Source organism: Patella vulgata, chromosome 2 (genome assembly GCF_932274485.2).
Source record: "Patella vulgata chromosome 2, xgPatVulg1.2, whole genome shotgun sequence".
NCBI classification, from domain to species: domain Eukaryota; kingdom Metazoa; phylum Mollusca; class Gastropoda; family Patellidae; genus Patella; species Patella vulgata.
Window position 1 is genome coordinate 14347227 of NC_065880.2, and position 22333 is coordinate 14369559.

General features: G+C 34.4%; 1 protein-coding gene across 6 annotated transcripts in view; it reads left to right on the forward strand.

Annotated features, from left to right (window-relative positions):
- Positions 1-389: 389 nt before the first annotated feature.
- LOC126810317 (netrin receptor UNC5C) overlaps positions 390-22333 on the forward strand; it is a 94908-nt gene continuing 72964 nt past the window's right edge. For 3 of the 6 annotated variants that reach the window (XM_050535315.2, XM_050535316.2, XM_050535317.2), the window contains exon 1: positions 394-947. In XM_050535315.2, the coding sequence (XP_050391272.1) occupies positions 860-947 (88 nt within the window). In that variant the 5' untranslated portion in view covers positions 394-859. Of the gene's footprint in view, positions 948-22333 lie in introns of all 6 variants that reach the window. The other 3 variants (XM_056098677.1, XM_050535314.2, XM_050535318.2) reach the window with 3 other exon arrangements.

Genomic DNA, 22333 nt, shown 5'->3' on the forward strand with positions numbered 1-22333 from the left:
ACCATGTTGATAAATTATTGTCATCAAGCAAGTAAAAGGCGATTTATAATGCCCTTTTGGAGTTGCGGTATAGTAAATTAAAGAGATTACGTTGACTGTTCCATTGCTCTCTCCTTATCTTATCTATGGGATAATGGGTTTGTAATTATACGTTGAATAAACTGTTTGAATACACAAAAATGTTTTGGATAAGGCAGGTTATTTACTGTTCATTTAACTAGCCTCGTGTCAACCGTAATCGCTCTCTAAGAGGTATTAGAACTAAAACCTGTCAGTCATTCACAGGCGACCAATCAAACGCGTTCAACGGGAATGGGTGGATATAAGGGTTTGCTTAAACCAATCACACGCCTAGATTAACCTCTTGGATCCGCTTGGCTTGAAACCCAATCAATCCGTTTCACTATAGCCCGTAGGTTTATCAGTGCATGGCCTGCAAATGAATGAACAACAAACCTTGGACAACAAAAGTCAACAGATAGACAAGTGATCTTCTTACTGAGAATTACAGGTTTACTTCCAGGCACACTGTCATTCGTGTTTGCCGCCGAGTTACAGAATTGGGATACCGTTCGTTGCATAGGACAACCCGCTTAAAACACTGTTCAAGGATTACTACTGTTGTATGTTTTGTTGAATGTATTTTACTAAGAGAGTGTATAACGCATCAGATGTACGTTAATGTTGATGAACCCAAAATACACGTATAAGCTGAGTGATATGGGTAAAAGTTATAAAACTAAGTGTGGATTAAAGACAAACGTGTGATTAGCGAAGAGATAATTACTTACAATAGTCGTGATTAAGCTGGATAGTCAAATGGTGTATGTTTAAAATAATTCTTATATGATATTCAAGGATGTCAAATTCACACATAATGGAGGGGAGGAGTCCCGTACCATTTCTAATGCTGTTTCTGGTGACGTTTTTGGTATCAGTTTCTAAAGGTAAGTTTCTGTTACTCACCTTATTTCACTATATTATATAGCATGCATGCACGTGTTTTATTACAGCTCAACGGTATACTATACATTTACATATGAATACTATCCAAGACACACTATATAAGAAAAACACACAATGGTAATTCACGCAATCCCAAATATTCATAACATTGTTGCAAACACACCCCATATTCATCTTATATTATATAAAAAGGCGTCAATCCTGGTTTCTTCTTATGATAACATTCCGCGTATACTACCATTTACTTACTAATATACCTAATATTGGCTTTCTTGTTTCAATATATTCCATATTCATTCATATTTTCCGATCTAGTGTTTCTATCACATTTACTTGTCATGGATTAGGAGAGACCTAAGGTAAGGTCTCTAGTAAAAACACCTGGTTTCGCGTGGCCTTTGATGTGTGCCTTTGGTGGGCGGTGACAATCCTCTTACTAACATGTGCAGTGCGAAGACGGAAAAAGTGCCATTATGAAAGTTCATAGTATAATGATATCTCTTTGAGCATTAGCTGTCGTGTAGTGAGCGATAAAGACAACGATACACGCTCGCCAAAATTGAAATCGATTCCATTTTAATAATATTATTCTGAGTTCATGAAGCGTAATTTTATGATATTATACAGATATGGCTGAAGTCTGGTACGAGCAATAACGCCAACTGTAAAATTGCTTTCACGGTGCCATTTACAGGAAATTCTCGTATTTTTGCTCAAACTGTTGATCTGTGCGCACAAATTTGATTCACATAAACGTGAGGAGGCCAACGGAAACAGTATGTGTCGAGTTGTTGATATTAACACGATATGAATTACCGAGTTCTGCCAGTAGTAAGATTCCTTTCTCGGGATTATTTATTGATCAAAGTCAATACTGAAATGCGCCACCCCGATTCCCAGCACATCAAATTAAAAGAATTTAAGCTGGTCGATTCGGTAAATTCTCTACAGATTTATAAAGTGAAAAACTTGAGCGTCTTAATGACTAGAGATCAACCCGAGCTCGAGATAGACGTCTTTTTAAGCGTAGTTACAGCCAGATCGCTTGTCCTGCCCCAAATTCCACAAAAAGTGCTATAATTATTTAAAGACGTTTGAGTAGAAATGTATAGTCGACTACTCTAGCTCCATTATCAGGATTTAACCCACGAACCGTTCATTTCCAACAGCAAACAGGCAGCGCACAGTAAACCGGAGAAGGCTTAACAAAAATCTCTTAAAGCAAATAAAATGCGATTTTAGTAATTATTAATATTATATGACAGATGTGATCAAATAATTTGCACTAAATGGCCACCATTGACATATTAACAATAATATTGGGGGGTTTGAGACGCCGTAATTAACTGTGCCAATATTTACTTTCGCAAAACACTCGAAGAGAGACGGGTTAGTTTTGACCATTTGAATTGTGTCAATTTTAGTATCTAATCAGTGCAAGCAAGAACGTCTAAAGCCTGGTTTGTTTTAAGATGTTCAGATGGTTTGATCAGACGTTCGTGAGGCAAAGAAAGAAATTTAGAAGATTGGCGGAACATGGCCGACATCATTGCCGTCCGCGCCATGCTGGAAAACATAACAGTAACAAAACTGTTTTGTCGATCATAGCGGGGTGTCTTAGAATCAGACACAATTTCCCTTGGGTGAAACTTAGAAACCTGGATAGACATTCATGTCGAGCTCTCCCGAATATTCTAACTGTTTTTTCCCGACTTCTAAGAAGACGGATGCCTTTCTTAATCAAATTAGTGTAATGCCCGTGAGTCATATAAGACAAAACAAGGACTAATTATTACGATACTAAACAATTCTTTTTAAGAGAAGCTGTACTTTGTGGCGTTTTGTCAGTTTTTCGAGATGGTTAGACATCAAATCGAAATTCTATCACCTTGAGGGAAGATGTGTGTTTTTATAATAAAACACTCAGACAAGCATTTGTGATAACATTTTAAATAATTATTTCCATTTTCCTAATTTTATCTCGATGATTTTTACAGAGAAATAAAGATATGACTGCATGTGACAAATGGATGAAAACTTATGATATACCCATAATCATAATATACTCTCTTAAACAGATTTTTATAATTGTTCAACAAAGTGATTTTTTTCTGATTTTATCTTTTTTATATGTAAAGAAGTTCATTTTCTAAAAACATTTTTCATGTCTTGTTGATAAAAATTCATGGTTTTTAACTACATTTTTTCATAGATTTATTTTAAAAATAAGTAATTAATTTAGAAGTCTAATAATTTCCCTTTGACTCCATTTCAAGCAATCAATAATTGTGTTAGCAAGTGAAAACTGATGCCAGTATATTCCATGCTACAGTGAACATGAACAGACACATTTCATATTAATTAATTCCACACGAAATCTAGCATTAACACATGCCAACTTCGGAATAATAGTTTTATTTCTACCCAATGTCTGTGCTATTCACAATGAAAACTAAGCAAAATCATCTAATTTTTGGGTTAGTTGTTTGTGAATGTTCAGAAAAACAGTAGGGCCTATACTATGAAATTTTCGGTCCATGGGAAATAAAATGTTAATGTGTTTTTCACCTGTGCCTGTCTACATAGGTTTCTCCAAATGTATGTATAGATATTGTAGGGTTCCTTTTGGAAGATGGTATGCCATAAAAAAGTAGAGTATATGAATTGTCTAAATGATTATGCAACAGATATTATGGTACATTTGGCTTTGTCATTTATGTGTTGAAGAGTTTTCATCCCTACATGATTGCATATACATTGTATATGTATATCCCCTATTTAAACTAATATAATGGAATCTTTAATTGAATCATTCCCACTAATTAAGTGCATAATGAAAACATAAAGCCAAATTTGTTGCTTAAGGGTGAGTTTTGGCCTGGAATTAAAAAGAACATATACATATCTGACTGGAATCTTTAATGATATTAATCCTGACTAATTAAGTGCCTAATATTTTGCTGAATCTACATGTCTGATGGTTTAAAACACTAATTATATTTGATAAGATCATCCATGGTGCTAATAGAAGTCATCCTGTTAAAGTTGATGTAGAAATTGTCAAGAGTACTTGATTTGTTAGTTTGTTTTCTTCAAGTAGTCTTGCCAAGTATGGTGTTAACTTGAAGAACAAAAGGAATCAACATTTGTTCCCAGACAGGTCACTTACTTTCTTCAAGACATTGATGCCTAGAAAAACCGCCTCCTATCACAGTCCATTCAGAATAGTTAATAATTCATTTATAATTTGGTCTTTGTTTTAGCTTAAAATTCCTGGTTCAAATGTCACCTTGGTCCATTTCATAACAGACTCTCTCGGATCCATTTAAGCCGTTAATTTCACTTTAAGCTAATAATTGCTGCGAGACTGTTGCCGTTTTAATTATGTATTCTATCTTTTTCCTGTTTTCTGTTGAGACGAGAGACAGGGCAATGAAGCACTGTGAAACCCTACCCTTCTCTCAGGAATAAAATCACATTATCTTACACCCAAAACTATTCATTTTCATGATACTTTTCATAATGGTTCACAGAACAGCCAGATAATAAAATAATTAGTGAGATTTTTTCAAGGATTTGATTAGAGAAAATTCATTTTAAAGACGAATGAGATAGCCATAAAGAAAATATTTTAGCAGGTCAGGTAATTCGATACTTTTTGCAATTAGAATTGTGTTTCTTGAAAATCTGGCATCGAATTAAGAATCAGTGATATTTGAGATGGCAGCCCATTTCTTATTTGAAAAATGTTCATTAGGATTAAAATTAGCATGATCTGTTCCATTTTAGCTGGGTTCTCATATTGTTTTTTTTTATAATTAAAAAGTCATAAGAGAATGGCTAAATAGTGGATGGAAGAATAAATGACGACAAAGACAAATGATAGGTGACAAAATGAAGAAATCAATAAATGTACATCCTCTTGGTGCTTGGATTAGTCATCACACACGCATGTATGTTTTATAAAACCCTATTCAAAAATCGGCAAACTAATGCCTTTAATTTTAGAAATCATTTATTATTTTTTTTATTTACTGTCCTAATTACATACAATATAGATAAGATAAGTGGTCTGTAACCACATGTAACATATTGATATATTTATTAATATACCGTAATTTATAAAAAAATTTTTAGTTAATTGTCAATTTATGTATGTAATTTACTTAATTTATACAATTTATTTTTTGTGTTTTGTTAAGTAAGATTTATATTGGGCTGTATTAAGTTATAAAAAAAGTTCTGATAAACCTTTGCTTTTGGTAATTAAAGGTATTTAGGAGTTGATGGGGAAATTAAGTATTGTTTTGCAAATTTCGAGTCAACTAAACACACCGGGTATCTGAATTTACTAACAGGGCGGACAGTGAGGGGTGCTTGGTGTTTATTGGCTGTTTATTCAATGTTGCTATACACGAAATAACATTTTAGGTGATAGCTACAGGCAGCTGACTTGGTTGTATTCATGGTGTTTAAGATAGGATTAGTGAATACAGTCTAATATCTTCAGTCAACATTGAGTTGTGGTTTGCCAGTGTTTATCTAGTGTATTTTCCATATTGCTGGTCTCCTTCATCAGCCTACTAAACTTCTTTCACATGCCGCAAATGCACAATGAACATGTTTTGACTGCTCAGTTATCTATTAAAGAACCTACATTAAGATGGGGGAGAAATGTTATCCTGCCAACCAAACTCCACCCAGCTAATTCAACCCACACCACCAACCTCAAAATAAAAATGGCTGTTTTCACAGGCTCATGCAGTATGTACATTTGCTATTTTAGTAAGCTCAGCGGGCAATTTTCGACAGACTCAACAAAGAATTAATTGAACTCTCTGTGCACCCTAACTCAATATTGTGATTTTTGTTTGATTTTTGTTAAGAAACTGGGAAAGACAGCAATTTTACTTGTTGGTCTTGTACCAGGTGCTAAATGCAACACTATATTGTATTGCTTTCACATTACATGAATAGGTAAAAGTGTACATTGTAATTCTGGGAAAACTCATACACTTATAAGTTCAGTTTTATTGATTCAATACAATCAAATAAGTTGAGACAAAATTCTATGTACAACGTCCGTGTGTTACATACATTTAAGAAAAAAACATTCTTGAGCGAGATTTTGTCGTTGAGAGAAATGGTGAATTTTCAGATTGAAACATGAGCTTCTGCATCTGCTTGATTACTTTATCTTCTGTAGCTGTAGATGTATGTTTAAATAGGCTCTTAATTAATCATCAACTATAACTAATGTTATTAGTAGTATTACTAATCTTATTCAACAAACACAATGCCCTTATTTTTTTTTTTTACCATTTGATCTTCTGAAGGTTAACGCAGAACTTTGGAATTACTATTACTTACTACATTTTGAAGTCTAGGATCTTCTGGAATGCCATTTAATTAAATGAGTACAATTTTTAGTGTAGAATTTAAAATTGTTTTGTCTAGCCAGCTTGTGTCTTTACAATATCAGTCACAGTAATTTGGACTAAAACCTACATATGGCTCAAGATGTTTATGTCTTACACATGATACAACAGAAACAAACCAGAAACAAACCAAAATTAGACATCAACAAATAAATCTGTAAAAGTGAAATTATTTGAGATAAGGGTGTTGGACTCTATGCAATTTATCTCCGTTAGACACATTTTGCTCTTAGAATTGAAACTTATTTATCCTTATTCAAACTTATTTATCCTTACTGAAACTTTTTTTATTCTTATTAAACTTTTTTTGATTATACATGTAGAGAGAGAGAGATGGGGTTTGTCCATTCGATACAAACTAGGTCATTTCGGGACTAACACATGGTTCAACTTGTATGTAAGGGTATTTAGCAGTGGGAGGAAACCAAAGGACCTGGAAAAAACCCACAAGTTTGGACAGACGCCCCTACTCCTTGTCACGTACAACCGGGGAATCGAAACCACGCCACTTGACTCAATGACAGACCTTATGATACAGCACGCACATGCTAACCATTCGGCCATCCAACGCCCCTTATACATGTATATGTATTTGCATTGGAACAGTTTACATGTTATACATTGTGTGTAAGTATGTAGTTAGAATTCTTATTAATAGTCACATTATTGCCGTTTCAAATAAGTGTGAATGACCATAAAAGCACTATCATAAAATGATCAATTATTTATCCCCACATCGCATACCAATATAACTATATTATGTATAAACTCCATTCACTTACAAACTATTAGTTTTATGGTTACAAATAGCATTTTATTATACACTTTATTTCTGTTACAACTATTAGCAGCAACAACTCTGTTATTTTACAGAAAGGAATTGGAAGGATATTTCAGAATACCGCCAAAGTTTTTAATGTCAAAGAATGGACTTAAATTCTCCTGAGTAAATATTTTTCTAGTGTAGAATGAAAGTCGCTACAGTGGAGTTATTGGATAATTGAACTATGATTGAAGCAATGTTTATAGGATGAATATTCTCATTAATTCTTGACTTATCTCATTAAAGTCCTGTCTGGTTGTCAACCCAATTTACATGGCACTACTTCAGTTCCTAATGGAATGGATTAAGTCCAGTTAAACATGTTAGGCAACCTTATAGCTCACCTAGACCAAGTAACTAAACCTTGCTCTCTGGCTATTATGTATTAAATTCTAAATTCACCAAGGTTCTGACATGTTAATGTTTTAAAACCCATTCATGTGGATCTATGGACCCTCTTTAAACAACAGATTTATAGTGTTAGTTTGATTGTGCGACCAATAATCAATTAATTTAGCAATATGCCTCCAGGGACCAGTGTGTCATGACTCTTGTCTCACCTGGATGTCCAAGACTAATCTAACCTTTTATTTAATAATCCCTTTGCATAATTTTCACCATCTTCATCCAGCCAGAAGATTTTGGCAGTCAGGCTTAACATCCTGTCAGAAACATTATACAAAACTAGTTAAAATGTTTGGCAGTTGTGTCATATTAAAAGCTTGTCTAATGTAATGAATATTATTTTCGAATGTAGACATGATAATTTAAAGTGTATCTCGGGCTATTAGGCAGTTGTATACCTAGTCTTAACAGAAATGTATGTAATACAGTATTGGTTGGTTGGTTGGTTAATTTTTTTGCATAATACTAATTACATTGTACCATCTGACTTTGTTTATTCAAGGAAGCCATTGATACAGTGATATTGTAGTGTATGCAATGCACGCATATGTTCATTTTCTCTTTTGGTACATGTACAAAAATATTTAAATGTCTAGTACAATATTTAGTAGAAAACTGTATAGATTTTTTTTTCATTAAAAATTGCACTTCTATTAGTATTATTTGTTCAATTTCTAAAACAGCTACTTAAAAATACCCACCTTTGATCAATGGAAATTGAATTGATAAAAGCAAACAAGGTGACAGTTGCATAATAAAAAAATCATGAATGAATTTAAATAGTGCTTAATTACTTTTAATTAACTCAGTTGTTACCTGCCATGAGAAGCATGAGTAAAAGGAAACAATGTAATCGTCATGGTTATATAATAAGGTAGAGACTTTGTCCACACGGTGCCTCTGTTAGCGCTGCTCCTTGTTCTATTGATTTCTGGATGTCAGCTATGTTTTTTAAATGACTGCTTATTAATAATAGAGGATGTCTTTTATGATACAGGTAGACCAACAATACCTGACTCACAGCCATTGTGACTCATGTAATCAAATCTATTTTTCCCCTATAAAATGTGTTTGACTGTTTATTGACTGAGTTTAAGCTCGATATCGGTTTACTAGCCGCATAAAATAACTAACTTGGACTAGGTAAATAGCCACACAATATCTTGGTCAATATTGTCAATATGAGAGAAAAAGTAGGCCTAATTTCATCAAGTCATACAATAATAGTGTTACTATATCCCAGGTGTCCATTTCTCCTAGCGTGTGTACATTGGTAACATCATGGCATCGGTATAGGGCACACAGGGTGACCTTCATAGAATAGAGAAAAAAAATATGGGATGCTACACAAGAAAGAGTTACATGATGCCTCACAAGAGAGAGTTACATGAAAATGGTGTGGAATGCTGCTTGAGGTTGACGAGTTGAACCAAAGATATTCTGTGGTTTTTTGTTTTCCTTCTGAAATGATTTTGCAACAAAGTTTGTTTATATTGGAATATGTTGATATAAGGGTCTTTATTTACTCCACTATGATTTCCTGAGATTTGTGCTGGGATTAAACATTTAAAAGGCACAGAGTATGCAGTTTATATCCATTTCAAACAAAGAACAAAAATAGAGAGCCAGCCACGCTGTATGTACATGTATCACCATTTTGAGCTATGTTAATCAATTCCATAGGTATTTGTCAGCTTAGTGGAAGCCAAACATCAAAGAAGCACATTGTCTTCTGCTAGATTGCGGCTGGAAGTATGCCCTTCATTGCAGGTGGGCACCAAAAACACAGACCAAATGTGTATACAAGCAACAACAAACAAAAGGTAATGTTTGCCATGTTGCCGCAAACAAGTCTCTCTCCCTTCCCATAGCAGTTCCCCAATATTGATCAAAACGAGCGGTTCAAATTTGAAACAGTTTGAAAGAATGTTTTCAAGTCTTTTGTTGGCTTTTCTCCATCAACAATTACTAACTTCAAACCTGAACTATGTGGACATTAAATAAAGGTAACAATAAAGGGGCTTGAGTAAGATAAACATTGCTGTGCCAACACATCTTTACTCCTCTGTTTACCCACTCAGTTTTGTTGAGTCAAAAAAATCCATGTTTTAATTTAACAAAAAGAAGTACTAACTTTTAAATTTCAAAACACGGTCATGTCAAATGCAACTTGATAATTAGTGCTTCGAGATTAGTACTGTCATTTTATCTTTAAAATAAATAATTTGTCTTTTAACTTCAAAATTTCACAATTTTTTATTCGCATTTCTTTTTTGGTACATTAGTGAGAAAATCAACACTCATGGGCATGGTTCATTGTTATAACCATTTGCCATGAGTTATGGTAAACAAGCGTATATGATGTCATCAATGAAACTATACTTCCTGTGACCTTTGATCTATTTATGTGCAGAAATAGTCAAAAATATAAGTTATCATTCTGAGTTTATATCAGGAATAGATATAAATTCATAAATATTAATCTGTTTAAACAAAGGATTGAGGGGATTTTGCTTCAAATTCTCATGGAAATCTGAATTAACTAGATCCATATTTTGTATTCGATATAACAAGTAACCATTGTTTGTTTGGTTGGACTATCAAGTGACCTGAAAGTGTATAACTAGCCAGGGGACAAATTCCACATGGCTCTGATTGTCTTAACATCTTATAGCCTGACCCCAGCAACCTGATCCTCTTTCCCTAATGGAGCTATAGGCCAGAATCCTCATAAATATTATGATTGTTGGCTAGCAAGAAGTACTAATTCCCTGCGGTTTAGGTAGTCCACCCAATGTAGAATTCTGTACACCAGCTGGCCCTGTCAGCAGACAAATTAACGGGAATTGTTCCCACACTTGAAAACTTGACCAAAATATTCTAACAGCAGACACAGCAAACCTCTACATATTATGTAAGAAAGATAAGAAAACTGCAGGCTCCACAATATGTGCAGTGTTAACAAGAAAAATGCCATTATCACTTCGAAGCTGCTGTTAAATACAGGAACTTTCAACATGAATATGTTTCACTCCACTACAGACTACTCAGTTATAGATGTAATTTTCTTGTATTACAATTTTCCTTCTTTTAATTAGCTTGTTATACCATTAACTTGCAAACTTATTTGGGAAGGTAGAAAATTTTGATCGTTAAGACTTCGGTTACACACCTTTATTGTTAGGTTGGTTCATTTGATATAAGTTTTGTTGATAAATGTTACCGTACAGCTGCACACTCTCTCAGTAAAAAGGGTAGCAAACCTCAGCTCTCATGAATAAATTGTAATACTATCATATGACATATGGAAGCCAATAACTGTATTTTGCAAGATGGCGAGAGATTGTTGCTACAGGCAACAACAAAATATCCCTGTGCAACTTCTTAATTCCCATCTTTGAAGTTTTAATGGCAAATATGAAACGAAACCACAAAGGGGGTATTTTATGGTAGATAATTATCTGAATATAAGAAAGCTCTTAGTATTTAAGTTTGACAGTCATTTCATTTTAATCTGACAAAATATGACTGGATTATTTGATGTCAGTGCCATGTAGGGCTTTATTCGTGGCAATGCTGAATCCATAAAGATGTGGTCAAGGCTGACATTAGAGATCTTTATCATCATAACATTTTATGTTTTTCAGAGCCTTATAACTTGAAATTAAAGCACTGTCCAAATTTGAAAACAGTGTTCATCCGTTTTCACATTTAAATTTGAAAGCTAAAATTTGCCTTGGATTTAATTTCAATTATTTATCACACCACAAATGATTTACTTTTGTGTTTGTGAGATAGCTAAACGCACTTTCAAAATTGTTTACTTTAAACTTCATAAAGGGCAGCCAAAGATAAAACCTTTTGATAAGAGAAAAAACATGGTAGATTCTTGACATTTCAAAAACAAATTTTGTATTTATCTTTTAAACAGTCAAATTACAAACTATTTTGTTTGTGTATTTTAAAAAATTGATAAGACTTAAACACCCAAATTAAGTGGGAAAAAATAGGGAGAGCTGAATTTGGCCAAAGGAGATCTTTTATTGGATATTATTTTGTTTATGAGCAAGACTTCTATTACAAACATATGGTATAGATATTAGCACCAGCTGAACTAAAATCTTTTCTAGACGATTATATTAAATATACATGTAATGTTGATAAAAAACAATAGTATATTGGCAAGTATAATTAATAAGGAAAGCTGTATAAAGACAGATAAAGCCGTACCTGAGATATAGATGTTCATATCCTATTATAATTACAGGTATCGTATATCTTAATTACCTACAAACACAGCAAGCATATAGAAATAGATTTTCTTACATATTGATCTTTTTTTTTTGTTGAACAGAAAAACAATAGTGTGATGATTAAAAATGAACTGAGAGCAAATACATGGATGTTCTTTTGCAGTTTTGAAAGAATTGGGTACTGTGGTGTCTGGACCCACAACCCTCATGTACATTATATATTTCAAATTTTCAAAATTAGGAAATGAGATGAACCGAAATGGGGTTTAACGTGTTACTGTTCTGGGCTGAATTGGGCTAATGAGGACGGGTAAAATTTGGAACAATTTCCAAATCCATACTCAGATCATCAATATATCTAGCATCACCCAAGTTTTTTTCTAGTGAGGAGGGGTCAAGTTTGTTAAAGATCATTATACTTCTTTCAAATGCAGTGTCACTAAAATATGTAAGGTTATAGTTCATAAAAGACATTCATGAAAAGGCTACACAATTTCAATTCTGGTTGGTTGGCTGTAAACAAACTTTGTAACTGGATTCCTGTTTTCTTTTACCACCTGTAGAAGGTAAATCTTGTCAATTACCTCAGCCCTAGCTCACACCTGCTTATTCCTATATTTCCTTCACTGTGAAACTGACATATTTCAAATATTGATTTGTAAGCGGTGAATGTAAAGAGTCATTATTTCCTGAATTGATTTTTAATTCAGACTGAGACAGAAGTTTTTTTGTATTCGTTTATATCTCGTCACTTAACTCGGAATCTGAAATTATAGGTTTACTTTAGTGACTCAAGCATGTTTGTATTGTTATATTATGGCTACTGTATAATTTATCTGACTATTATAAAACTTAAGATTGAATTTATCTTAGAATTATAAAATAGGCTAGATGGTTTTATTGAGAACATCAATTTCATATTGTGCAATATTACACTCATATTATATCCCCTACTTATGCCTTCACTTATCTTTTAAGTTCACTTTCATTGTGAATATACAGTGCTTGTCCTTCAATGGATTTGGGCCAGAAAATCCCATTAAATTTGAAGTGTCAAGCACATAAAACACATTGTTTCATGTCTAATACCTGGAATAATGGGTCTCAGCGTTTATAAACAATCTGTTCATTATGTATATTATATACATGTATAGCCCAATTTAATCCCATAATGACCGGCTGACATAGAGGTTTATCTCCTTATTTAATCTTATTATCAGAGGTCAGGTAGGTAGTATTAATATACTGTGACAGGTTGTGTTGTCAATCAGTGACAAGAAGAACAAATGACTGACAGACGGGATGTCATGTCCATTACTTTGTTAGAACAGGTAGATAAATAGAACATACGTGTAAGGGCTCATTAGTAACAACAAACATCCAACAGTACTATACATACATACATCTATTTATTATTTGTAGCACACGACAAGAAATCATATATATTAATATCTATAATTAGAGGTTAGCGCAGTATTCCACAGTCGAACAGTGACAATACCTGAGAAGACAGCATGGAACTCATGTTAAATTATTGATCATAAAGCTGTAATCTACATTATAGGCCTACACATGTACTCAATTAAGAGAAGATGAAGCTGCTTTAAGCCTGCAGGCACATTTCTACAATCTTTCTAATGTATTTCATTTGTCAAATCAGCCATTCTTCTCCAGTATCGCAACTGGCATTGTTTTTTTGAATGTTGATTAGATAAAATGTAGGTTCGAAGTTATTCACACTATTTCTGCCTTGTTTCCTTATTTAGGTTGATAAAATGCTTCCTTTAATTGGTTGAGAAAAAACAAAACAAGAGAAGAATTTTTGTTGGTTATTTATAGCATTTTCAGATATGAAATGTTTTAACAGCTCTGACCTTAACCAATAGACTCTTATAAACAGAGATAGCTTTGTGTGGGTTTTTTATGGGTCAGAAAAAAAAGAATGCTTAAATCAGCAAAACATTTCTTATGGAACTTTTAATTAAATTCCATTAAATTTGTTATCTATTTGGGTTTTAACAGCAGTTTTGCTAAGGCTTTATTTTTGGAGGGAAGAAACATAGTCATTCACTTCTGTAGGTTTTTTTATTAACCCATATTTATAGAGTAAAGCATGGAACAAAGTATGTCTGTTTAATGGTAAACCTCAGAGTTAAGTGAGTTGACGAGTATTTGGTTGAAAATCCCCGCAAATTCTCATTAAACAATCTCAAATTCCTCCTACAACACACCTGTGCTATCACCCTTTGTCAACATTAGTGTGGACATCGCAACTGACCACTATCACAGCAAGGTAACGAAGAGATTCTCAACGCTTAAATTTGTCTATAAATCAGTCTTTCTTTAATATGTCAACTGGGTAGCTATCATTTACAAAGTAGCCTGCCATTTTTATCACAGAGATAAAGTGATATATATCCCCGATCTATATTTAAAATTCACTTGCCTCTAATTGAAAATAGATTCACGGTAATCTGAATTATTACTAGTAATATCGCTGAAAACTTATAACATATGTACTCATATGCCTGGTTTAATATATTTCAATTTAGTTTTAATTCCCTTCTGTGATATTGCAGATGTGAACATTTCATCGAGGAGTGACGTTGTGATAATTAGATATTAGTGATGTATTAAACTGTTGTCAGTAGCGAGTAATATATACATGTAGGGGAAAATATGATATTTTATTAAAGCTTGCGCTGCCACTTCTGCTTATTGGTTATAAATCACAGAGGGATTAGATTGAGGATTATTTTATTTCACACCTGGTTTCTCTTTAGATTGGCAAGTCTTTGATGTTGGTGTTCTCTACAGTAACTCAACCAGTAACAGCTCTCCCAACTCCCTAATACACAAACACATTGCAAAAACCTACCTCAAACTCTTATATTTCTTTCTAAGTTTAAAAAAAAACCCAGCAGAGATCTTTACAAAGAATCTTTTACATGTCCATAATGTATAAAATGGGTATTTTTATTTTTGTCTGTAGTAAGTAATGGAACATCAAAACCATTAATATGTTAGTTATCAAGTTTTTCATATTGCTCTTTCTTCAGACATTACATTAGCTGACCTATATCAGGGATTATGCTGTTAATGTATTTCAACTCCCCATTTACATCTGAATTCCATAAAATACCAAATGTAGTTGAATCTTTTACTGTGTTTGTTATTTTCAACTTCAAAAAGTAACGGAATAAAATCCATATGATATTATTATGATATATTAGTGCGTTTGATGTAAGATTTTCACAATAGTTCACACGATTTATTGTTATGGGCTGTATAAACTTTTATTCACATAAAATCTTACTTATGTTTATTGATGACACCTGTTTAAGTTCTGTTTTCTTTTGTTGCTGGGATATTAAAATTCATGTTTCCTTGACATAATAAATAATGTAAAATCTCTTGAACTGTGATTTCATCTATAATATGTTCAATATGACAAATTTTTAAAATTTTGAATTTTTGGGGGAAATTTGAAACTTAGTAATGTATATTGTGGGAGGTATGGTCTTTACACCATTGAAAACTTTTATTCTATGTCATCCAGTGGATGCTTAAGGCTGTCCCTTTGACTTTTTGCTTGCAATGTTTGTGTGTTTTGTCTGCAGATGTGTCTAATGCCTTTTCTTTGTGTGTGGTGCATTCCTCCTGCACTTACTCTTAACCATGTAATGCTTTTGCACTTTTTAGATGATTTGGAGATTTTATTTTATCGGTTCCTTGTTAGATATTATGAAAACATGTATTTCATGATCAGCGTGCCATATATTCTTTGACTGGTTTGATGGAGGGGGTAGTTTAAAGGACAGAACCTTCATTAATATTACAAGAGGTGTGGACTAGAGATGATTTGAGGAGACAGTTTGACAGAAATAAGGTTGATATTGTTGAGTGTTTTTGAGTAAAGTTGTAAGATCATGAACATGTAGAGTCCTGCCACACAAGTTTTCCCATCCATTCAATTCATCATGTTAGCCATGTTTATGTACTATTCACCCCAACTTTTGTGACACTTAGCATGTCTTATCTTTTTTGATCTGTGTGTGTTTGTAAAGTGAAATTATGTCTATGGGTTTATGTTTACTTGTTCGCCCAGGCCCCATACCCCTATTCTCCCGCTGTTTACTTAGTTTAAAAATATGTTAATGTGCTCATTTCACTTGACTGTTGTCAATGTTTGGGAAAGCGCTTTTCAGGTAGGGTCTAAGTCAATATAATGTAGTGATATATACTGTATAATAAACAAGATCCAGTTAATATAGCAAGGATCAATGTAAAATTACCTTTCAAATACACTGATTAGGCTTCTTTCAACATTTTCTGACCTTAAAAGCAAGGATGATAAGATACAATGTTAAGTATAAGTATATGAATTATAGACCTACTGTAAATGTATTCAAGAAAGTGAGGTGTCTCCTGAAAAGTTGGCTAAGAATAACAGACTTGAGGACATCCTTTATTATATCTTAGTTTGCAGTTCAAGCAATAAGTTCTGCAAGCCTGGAAATATGGAACTTGTCACAGACATTGTGAGACACTAATTCAGGTTTTGTCAGGCAAAACCCCTTTGGTGTTTGTTATTTTGTCAGGAACAAGTTCAGTAGTTCCTGACATTTTGTCAGGTACAGCTGAAACTGTTATTTCCGGGCCTGAAGTTCTGAACTAAAACTGATGCATTTGACTTATGATTGATGCAATATGGTTACCTTAAAATTTTTACCAATGGCAAAATTCACACCATCAAAACTGAAATAGATATTAAAGTAAATAAATATTCAATAGCCGTAAGCTTCAAACATAATTCACACACATTCAGGTACGAAAAAAAAAATATACATTCATAAATACTAAGTAAGTAAGGACAATACGACTTCTTTACAGATAAAAAAAAGATCTACAGCAGAGAATAATAAATATTATGAATAATGTGGATTTGTAAACTGATACTTTAAAGGGCTGAGTTCGATATAGAGTTTACCAAGCAGAATAAAGAAATCAAATTAAAAGATTTTAATGTAACAAGAGGGTGTAGTCATTATAGTGGAATAATATATTCCTTGTAACAATGTGCTATAATAGAATTAGAGGTGACTATCAATGTCAATAGAATCATTGTTCTGTGTACAGCCCCGATATATCTTATTGCGCTATGTTAGGACAGGATGGTTTAGCCGAGGATCAACTAGCTCTGCAGAATAATAAACTTAACCTGACAGGTAACTGCACACCTGATAGCCAGGAGAGTTCATTTATTCGTGATTGGGGGTTGACAAGATGTTATGAATTGTCATTTATTTTAATTAAGGTGGAGGCCGTGCTTATCATGCTGGCTGGTTGTTCTATCTGTCAAGATATATAAATGTATGATTGACATAGCAACGTGAACGGAATGGGTAGTTTGTTTGTGTTACACCATTCCCCATCTTGTTTCACCCACCCAGGTGTGCTTTGATGCGGTCCACATCAAAGCCAGGTCATAGGTGGGCAGGCGGATGGTTGTAAGGCTTGCTAAGACATACGGTAAGAAGACTAAAAGTGTGTAGAGAAAAGACGGCAGGCTTTAACAGCAAGAGTTGATGTGATTTATATAGCTAATTATGTCCATGTTGTAGATACTACTGTTAGTTGTGAGCTTTTGAATAAATAAACAAGCTACCCACACTTGTTTAGTCGTTACTGCTAAATTCAACAGTTTGATAAAAGACATTTGTTTTAAGAATGAAAAACTGCGTCATTGGCAAAAACTCTCAACTCTTTCTTGATCTTCAGATTACTTTTTTTTTTCTACACCTTTTTTTTGTAAATCTACCACCACATTGCGCGTAATCTAATAGATAGAACATCTTTTGTCTTATTTCTTTGGACATATCACTCTTTTTTATGAGAGTTATATTTATTCATTGCTATCAGAGGATTTTTTTAGCATGGTTTTATTTTTTTATTGACTTGACAGTGTTGAAAATAAACAAGACAAGCAGTGAATTGAAATACATGTATAATTTAGGAGGATAATCAGTCAAGATGCATATCTACACATGGCATGTCATTTCAGAAAGAAAAATGGTAGCAAGTGGTGCTTGTTGATGGAGGGTTATATCTGCTAGTTTTGAGATATTCAATAACGAACTGGGTTAAATGTAAGAAACTTAAAGAGACATTTTTACCATCACCCAAAAATTGTATCTGTAAATCATGTTTGATCCACAGTAGTGTTTGCAGGATTTCGAAAAGGGATGCATCACCCCACCCCTGGCTCCCCAAAAATCATCTTTGGGCCACTGATCTATCATATTGTCTTAAACAAGAAAACATGCAGCAAGGTTGTATTTTGGAAGGTTGATAGTGCCACATATGGTCTTTGATATCACTAATTCTCTACATCCGAACGACTAGACCGACATTGAGAAACCCAACTGGAATACCCAAAGAAAGTTTCTTTGCCAGAACAATGATGGAACCCAAGGCCTCCTGCCTGGTTAGTGAGCCTACATATATATTCAAATCACACAAAACTTAAAACGTTTTAATTGATTAGTGACAATAACTATAGAATCAGATATCCTCTTTAAATCGTTTTGTTCAATATGTAAGAGACCCCCCTTTGTTAAATAGCCTATCAATATACCATAAGAATATATTTATGTAGGTAATTGGTTTTATTTACAGCAGTTTTTTATATTCTAATGGGATTACGAAGATTAGTGCCACTACATTAACTCTTCAAGGGTTGTTGATTAGTTGTTAGCTGGCTTAGTTTTTGGCCATTCATCATTGGCTAGTGATGGGCTTAATATTGCAGACAGCTATAATACAATATGTAAATGTAGAAATGTGATCTACAGATCCACAGCCTTTTACATGTTTCTTCTTTAATTCTTTGTTACATATACTATTCAAAAAAAGTAGGGGATATTTGATTTTGGGGGCATAATACTAAAATATGCAAATGACTACGAAAAAAGTCACTATAGAACCTAACAGAAGAAACATTTCCAGTTACATGTGACGCCCAAACGCACCAATAGCTACCGTATGGAATGCAGGTGATGCTTGGGATCATCATGGGGGTCCAACCCAAGATTTGCACGACTCTGACTTTGAATGTTACAGTCATTGTGGCATTGAATTCCAGGGTGGAAACATCAGTTTAATTGTTTTAGTGACCAGAAAACAAATTTTGATATGCGTCGGCTTACCCAAAATGAAAGGTTACGTGCCCTTGGCATGCTACAGATCGGCACAACACAGGCGGTTGTGGCGCGGACGATGAATGTTTCTCAGTCTGTCATAAGCAGGCTATGGTCCAGATACCGTGATACACAATCTGTACAGGACAGACCACGCTCAGGTCGACCAAGGGCGACACCTCAAGCCCAGGATCGATTTATCCGTACCTTGGCCTTGAGAAATCGTGTCATCACAGCAAATCAGATCAGCGCTCGTCTTCAAACAGACACTGGTGTGAGAGTGAGTGGCCAGACGATTCGGAAGCGACTGCATAGGGGTCACCTTCGCGCCCGGCGTCCTCGCGTGATCCCTTGTTTGAGAGATCATCACATTCAGGCAAGACGTCGTTGGTGTAGGGATCGTCAACACTGGGATAATCGACGCTGGAGCAATGTGATGTTTTCAGATGAGTCAAGGTTCACTGTTGATTTTTTGGACAGACGTAGGAGGGTGTGGCGTCGTCGAAACGAGCGCTTCCAAGACGTTAACGTCATCAGACATGATCGATTTGGGGGTGGTTCTGTTATGGTGTGGGGAGGCATCACTGTTGCTGGAAGAACGGCTTTACATGTTGTTGCAGGGCGTGTTACAGGCCAGTACTACCGGGACAACATCTTGACAGTCCATGTTGTGCCGTTCGCACGACGTCATGGCCGCCGTTTCATCTTCCAGGATGACAACGCAAGATGTCACAGGGCCAGGATCGTTACAGGTTACCTCCAACAACAGAACATCACCACATTACCTTGGCCAGCACTGAGTCCCGACCTCTCCCCCATCGAGCATGTCTGGGACATGCTTGGACAGAGGTTACGTCAACGTCAACAACGTCCTGCCAATGTCCAAGAACTTGCTGCTGCGTTGCAACAGGAATGGGACAATCTGGACCAAAATGACCTTAGACGTCTCATTAGGAGCATGCCACGTCGGATCAATGCTTGTTTGGCAAACAGAGGAGGATTTACCCGTTACTGACTTGGTTGTGATGCTGTGGTAACTTTGCTGTTTGACCCCGGGTATCATTTTACCCTTATAATGGTCAGTCTGTGCCTTACTTAGTCTAACGATCATTTGGAATAAATCGATGAATGTGAACTTCATTTCATTTTGTCATTTGTTTCTTCGTCAGTTTCATTAGGTGACTTTAATAACACTTAAAAATCAAATATCCCCTACTTTTTTTGAATAGTATATATACACAATTGCACTGCACAACTCTTTAACTCAGAGTGATTTGTTTTCCAGATAATGTGCAATATTCATGGTTAAAACATCCTTCTTCGACTAAATTGCTCAATAACATAATTGATGATATTCATATTATCGGCCGTAATACTATTACAGACGGTAGCCATTCAGTAAAGTGTGGCATGAAATTTGCTATAAAAATAGAAATATTTTAAATAATTCAAAAAGTAATTTGTCAAAACATTAGTCATTTTAGCTCCATTCAGCCAACATGATTCGGGTTAAAAAATCTGTCTTGAATTAATGAGCTGATAAAATTTCATCATGTGTGTTATTTGTCAAGAAAACTGTCTTTATACAATTATAGTTAATGACAATCTTCGATACAGCAAGGCCTTAGCTGCACCAGGATTTGCGCATGCTAAGAAGACTTTGCACGTGAAAAAGTGATTAGTTGCCATGTCCATCTTGATTAAAGAAAAAGAATGGTGCTAACACAATGTCTGGACTTCGGAAAAAAAGCCGAGCCAAACGGGGGAATTATTTGTTAATTGAATGAATATGGTATGGCAGACAATTATAGGGAGACGGGGAAATTACCTTACACACTTCACACAACAAGCTATGTGTGCGAGTGAGGAGTTAGGGGAAATAACAGTGTTTCTATACCCATCTGTCTCACAGTAGGATCTTAGAAAACTATGACTCATTCTCTTCGCTCACTGTTCAAAAGAAAACAAAGAAATATATTCAACAAATACCATGAAACTTAAAACGGGCACTAAAACATTTTTTAAACATTAAGGGAACGACTTTAACTTTGTAATGTAACTGATACATTTCTGTGAATATAATGTCAAATTTCTGAAATTCATCACTCAGGAATAAGCAGACGGGCATATTTAATTTAATCTAGATCACAAGCTTGGTTTGTTAATATGTCTTGTAAAACTATCTGTTTTGACTTTTCGGTAAAAAGCTGCGATTCTCTTCTTACAACAATTACAAACAATCATGTACATTATCAAGTACACTACACAATGTTTGTATTTCGTTCAAATTATCTTTCAAAGATCTCATTGAAGCATATTTAGTAAAAGGTACTTGTGACTGTATTCAGGGATGATTGCACGTGCATTTAAAAGTAATGACAAGGTGAAGGTGGATAAAAGCAGTAGCCTCAAGGAAGGGACAAGACACCCTTACAGGAAGTTTGACGGAATTAAACCGCATTATGACACACAGTCACGTCAAATTGCTTCGTCTTTGTTTGCAATGTAACAAAGAAAAAAGTGACGAAAGCTAATGATCCTAAAAGCAGGCATTATCAGGAATGGACCATTTTCAATTCAACATGGGATTCCTCACATTTCAACCAGCGACCCAGAAAAATAAGAGACAAAGAATTAAATGCTCCAATACTCTTTAGTTTATTAAAACAATAATGAAGGTTTCTTTCCATTTCTGTTGAATCCTATTGTTTCTGGTTAAAAGAAGAGATTAAGAGGGCGACTAATCTTTAATACGGGGTGACTTATTGAGTCATGATCCATTATTCAGAGGTTACATAGTCCAGTTTTTATCTGAACTTTACAGCACCAAAGTTCCAGTAAATATTTGTATCTTTATTGATGTTTGCTGAAAATTAAAAAGGATATTGAATTAAATGTGTAAAGCGATGACTAAATTTAATCACAATATTGTTTCTCACCTGTCGACTGTAATTGATGACATCAATAATCTTGATGGATTAACTTTTCATCAAAGATTTCATTTAGCAATGGAAGATGTGGCTTTGTTTTAACAGAGGAAATTTATAAAAGCTTTTAATGAAATGAACTGATTCATCATTTTGCGCTCTGTTTTCCCACTTTTACTAGCGAAACACTAACTTGTATTATTCCCTTGAATTCATTATTTGACAGAAGAAATGCCGTGATTATTTGATAAATGGATAGAAAATTATCATTTAGAAATCAAATATCCTTTTATCCCCCATTTCAGTGCTTCTGAATAACCGG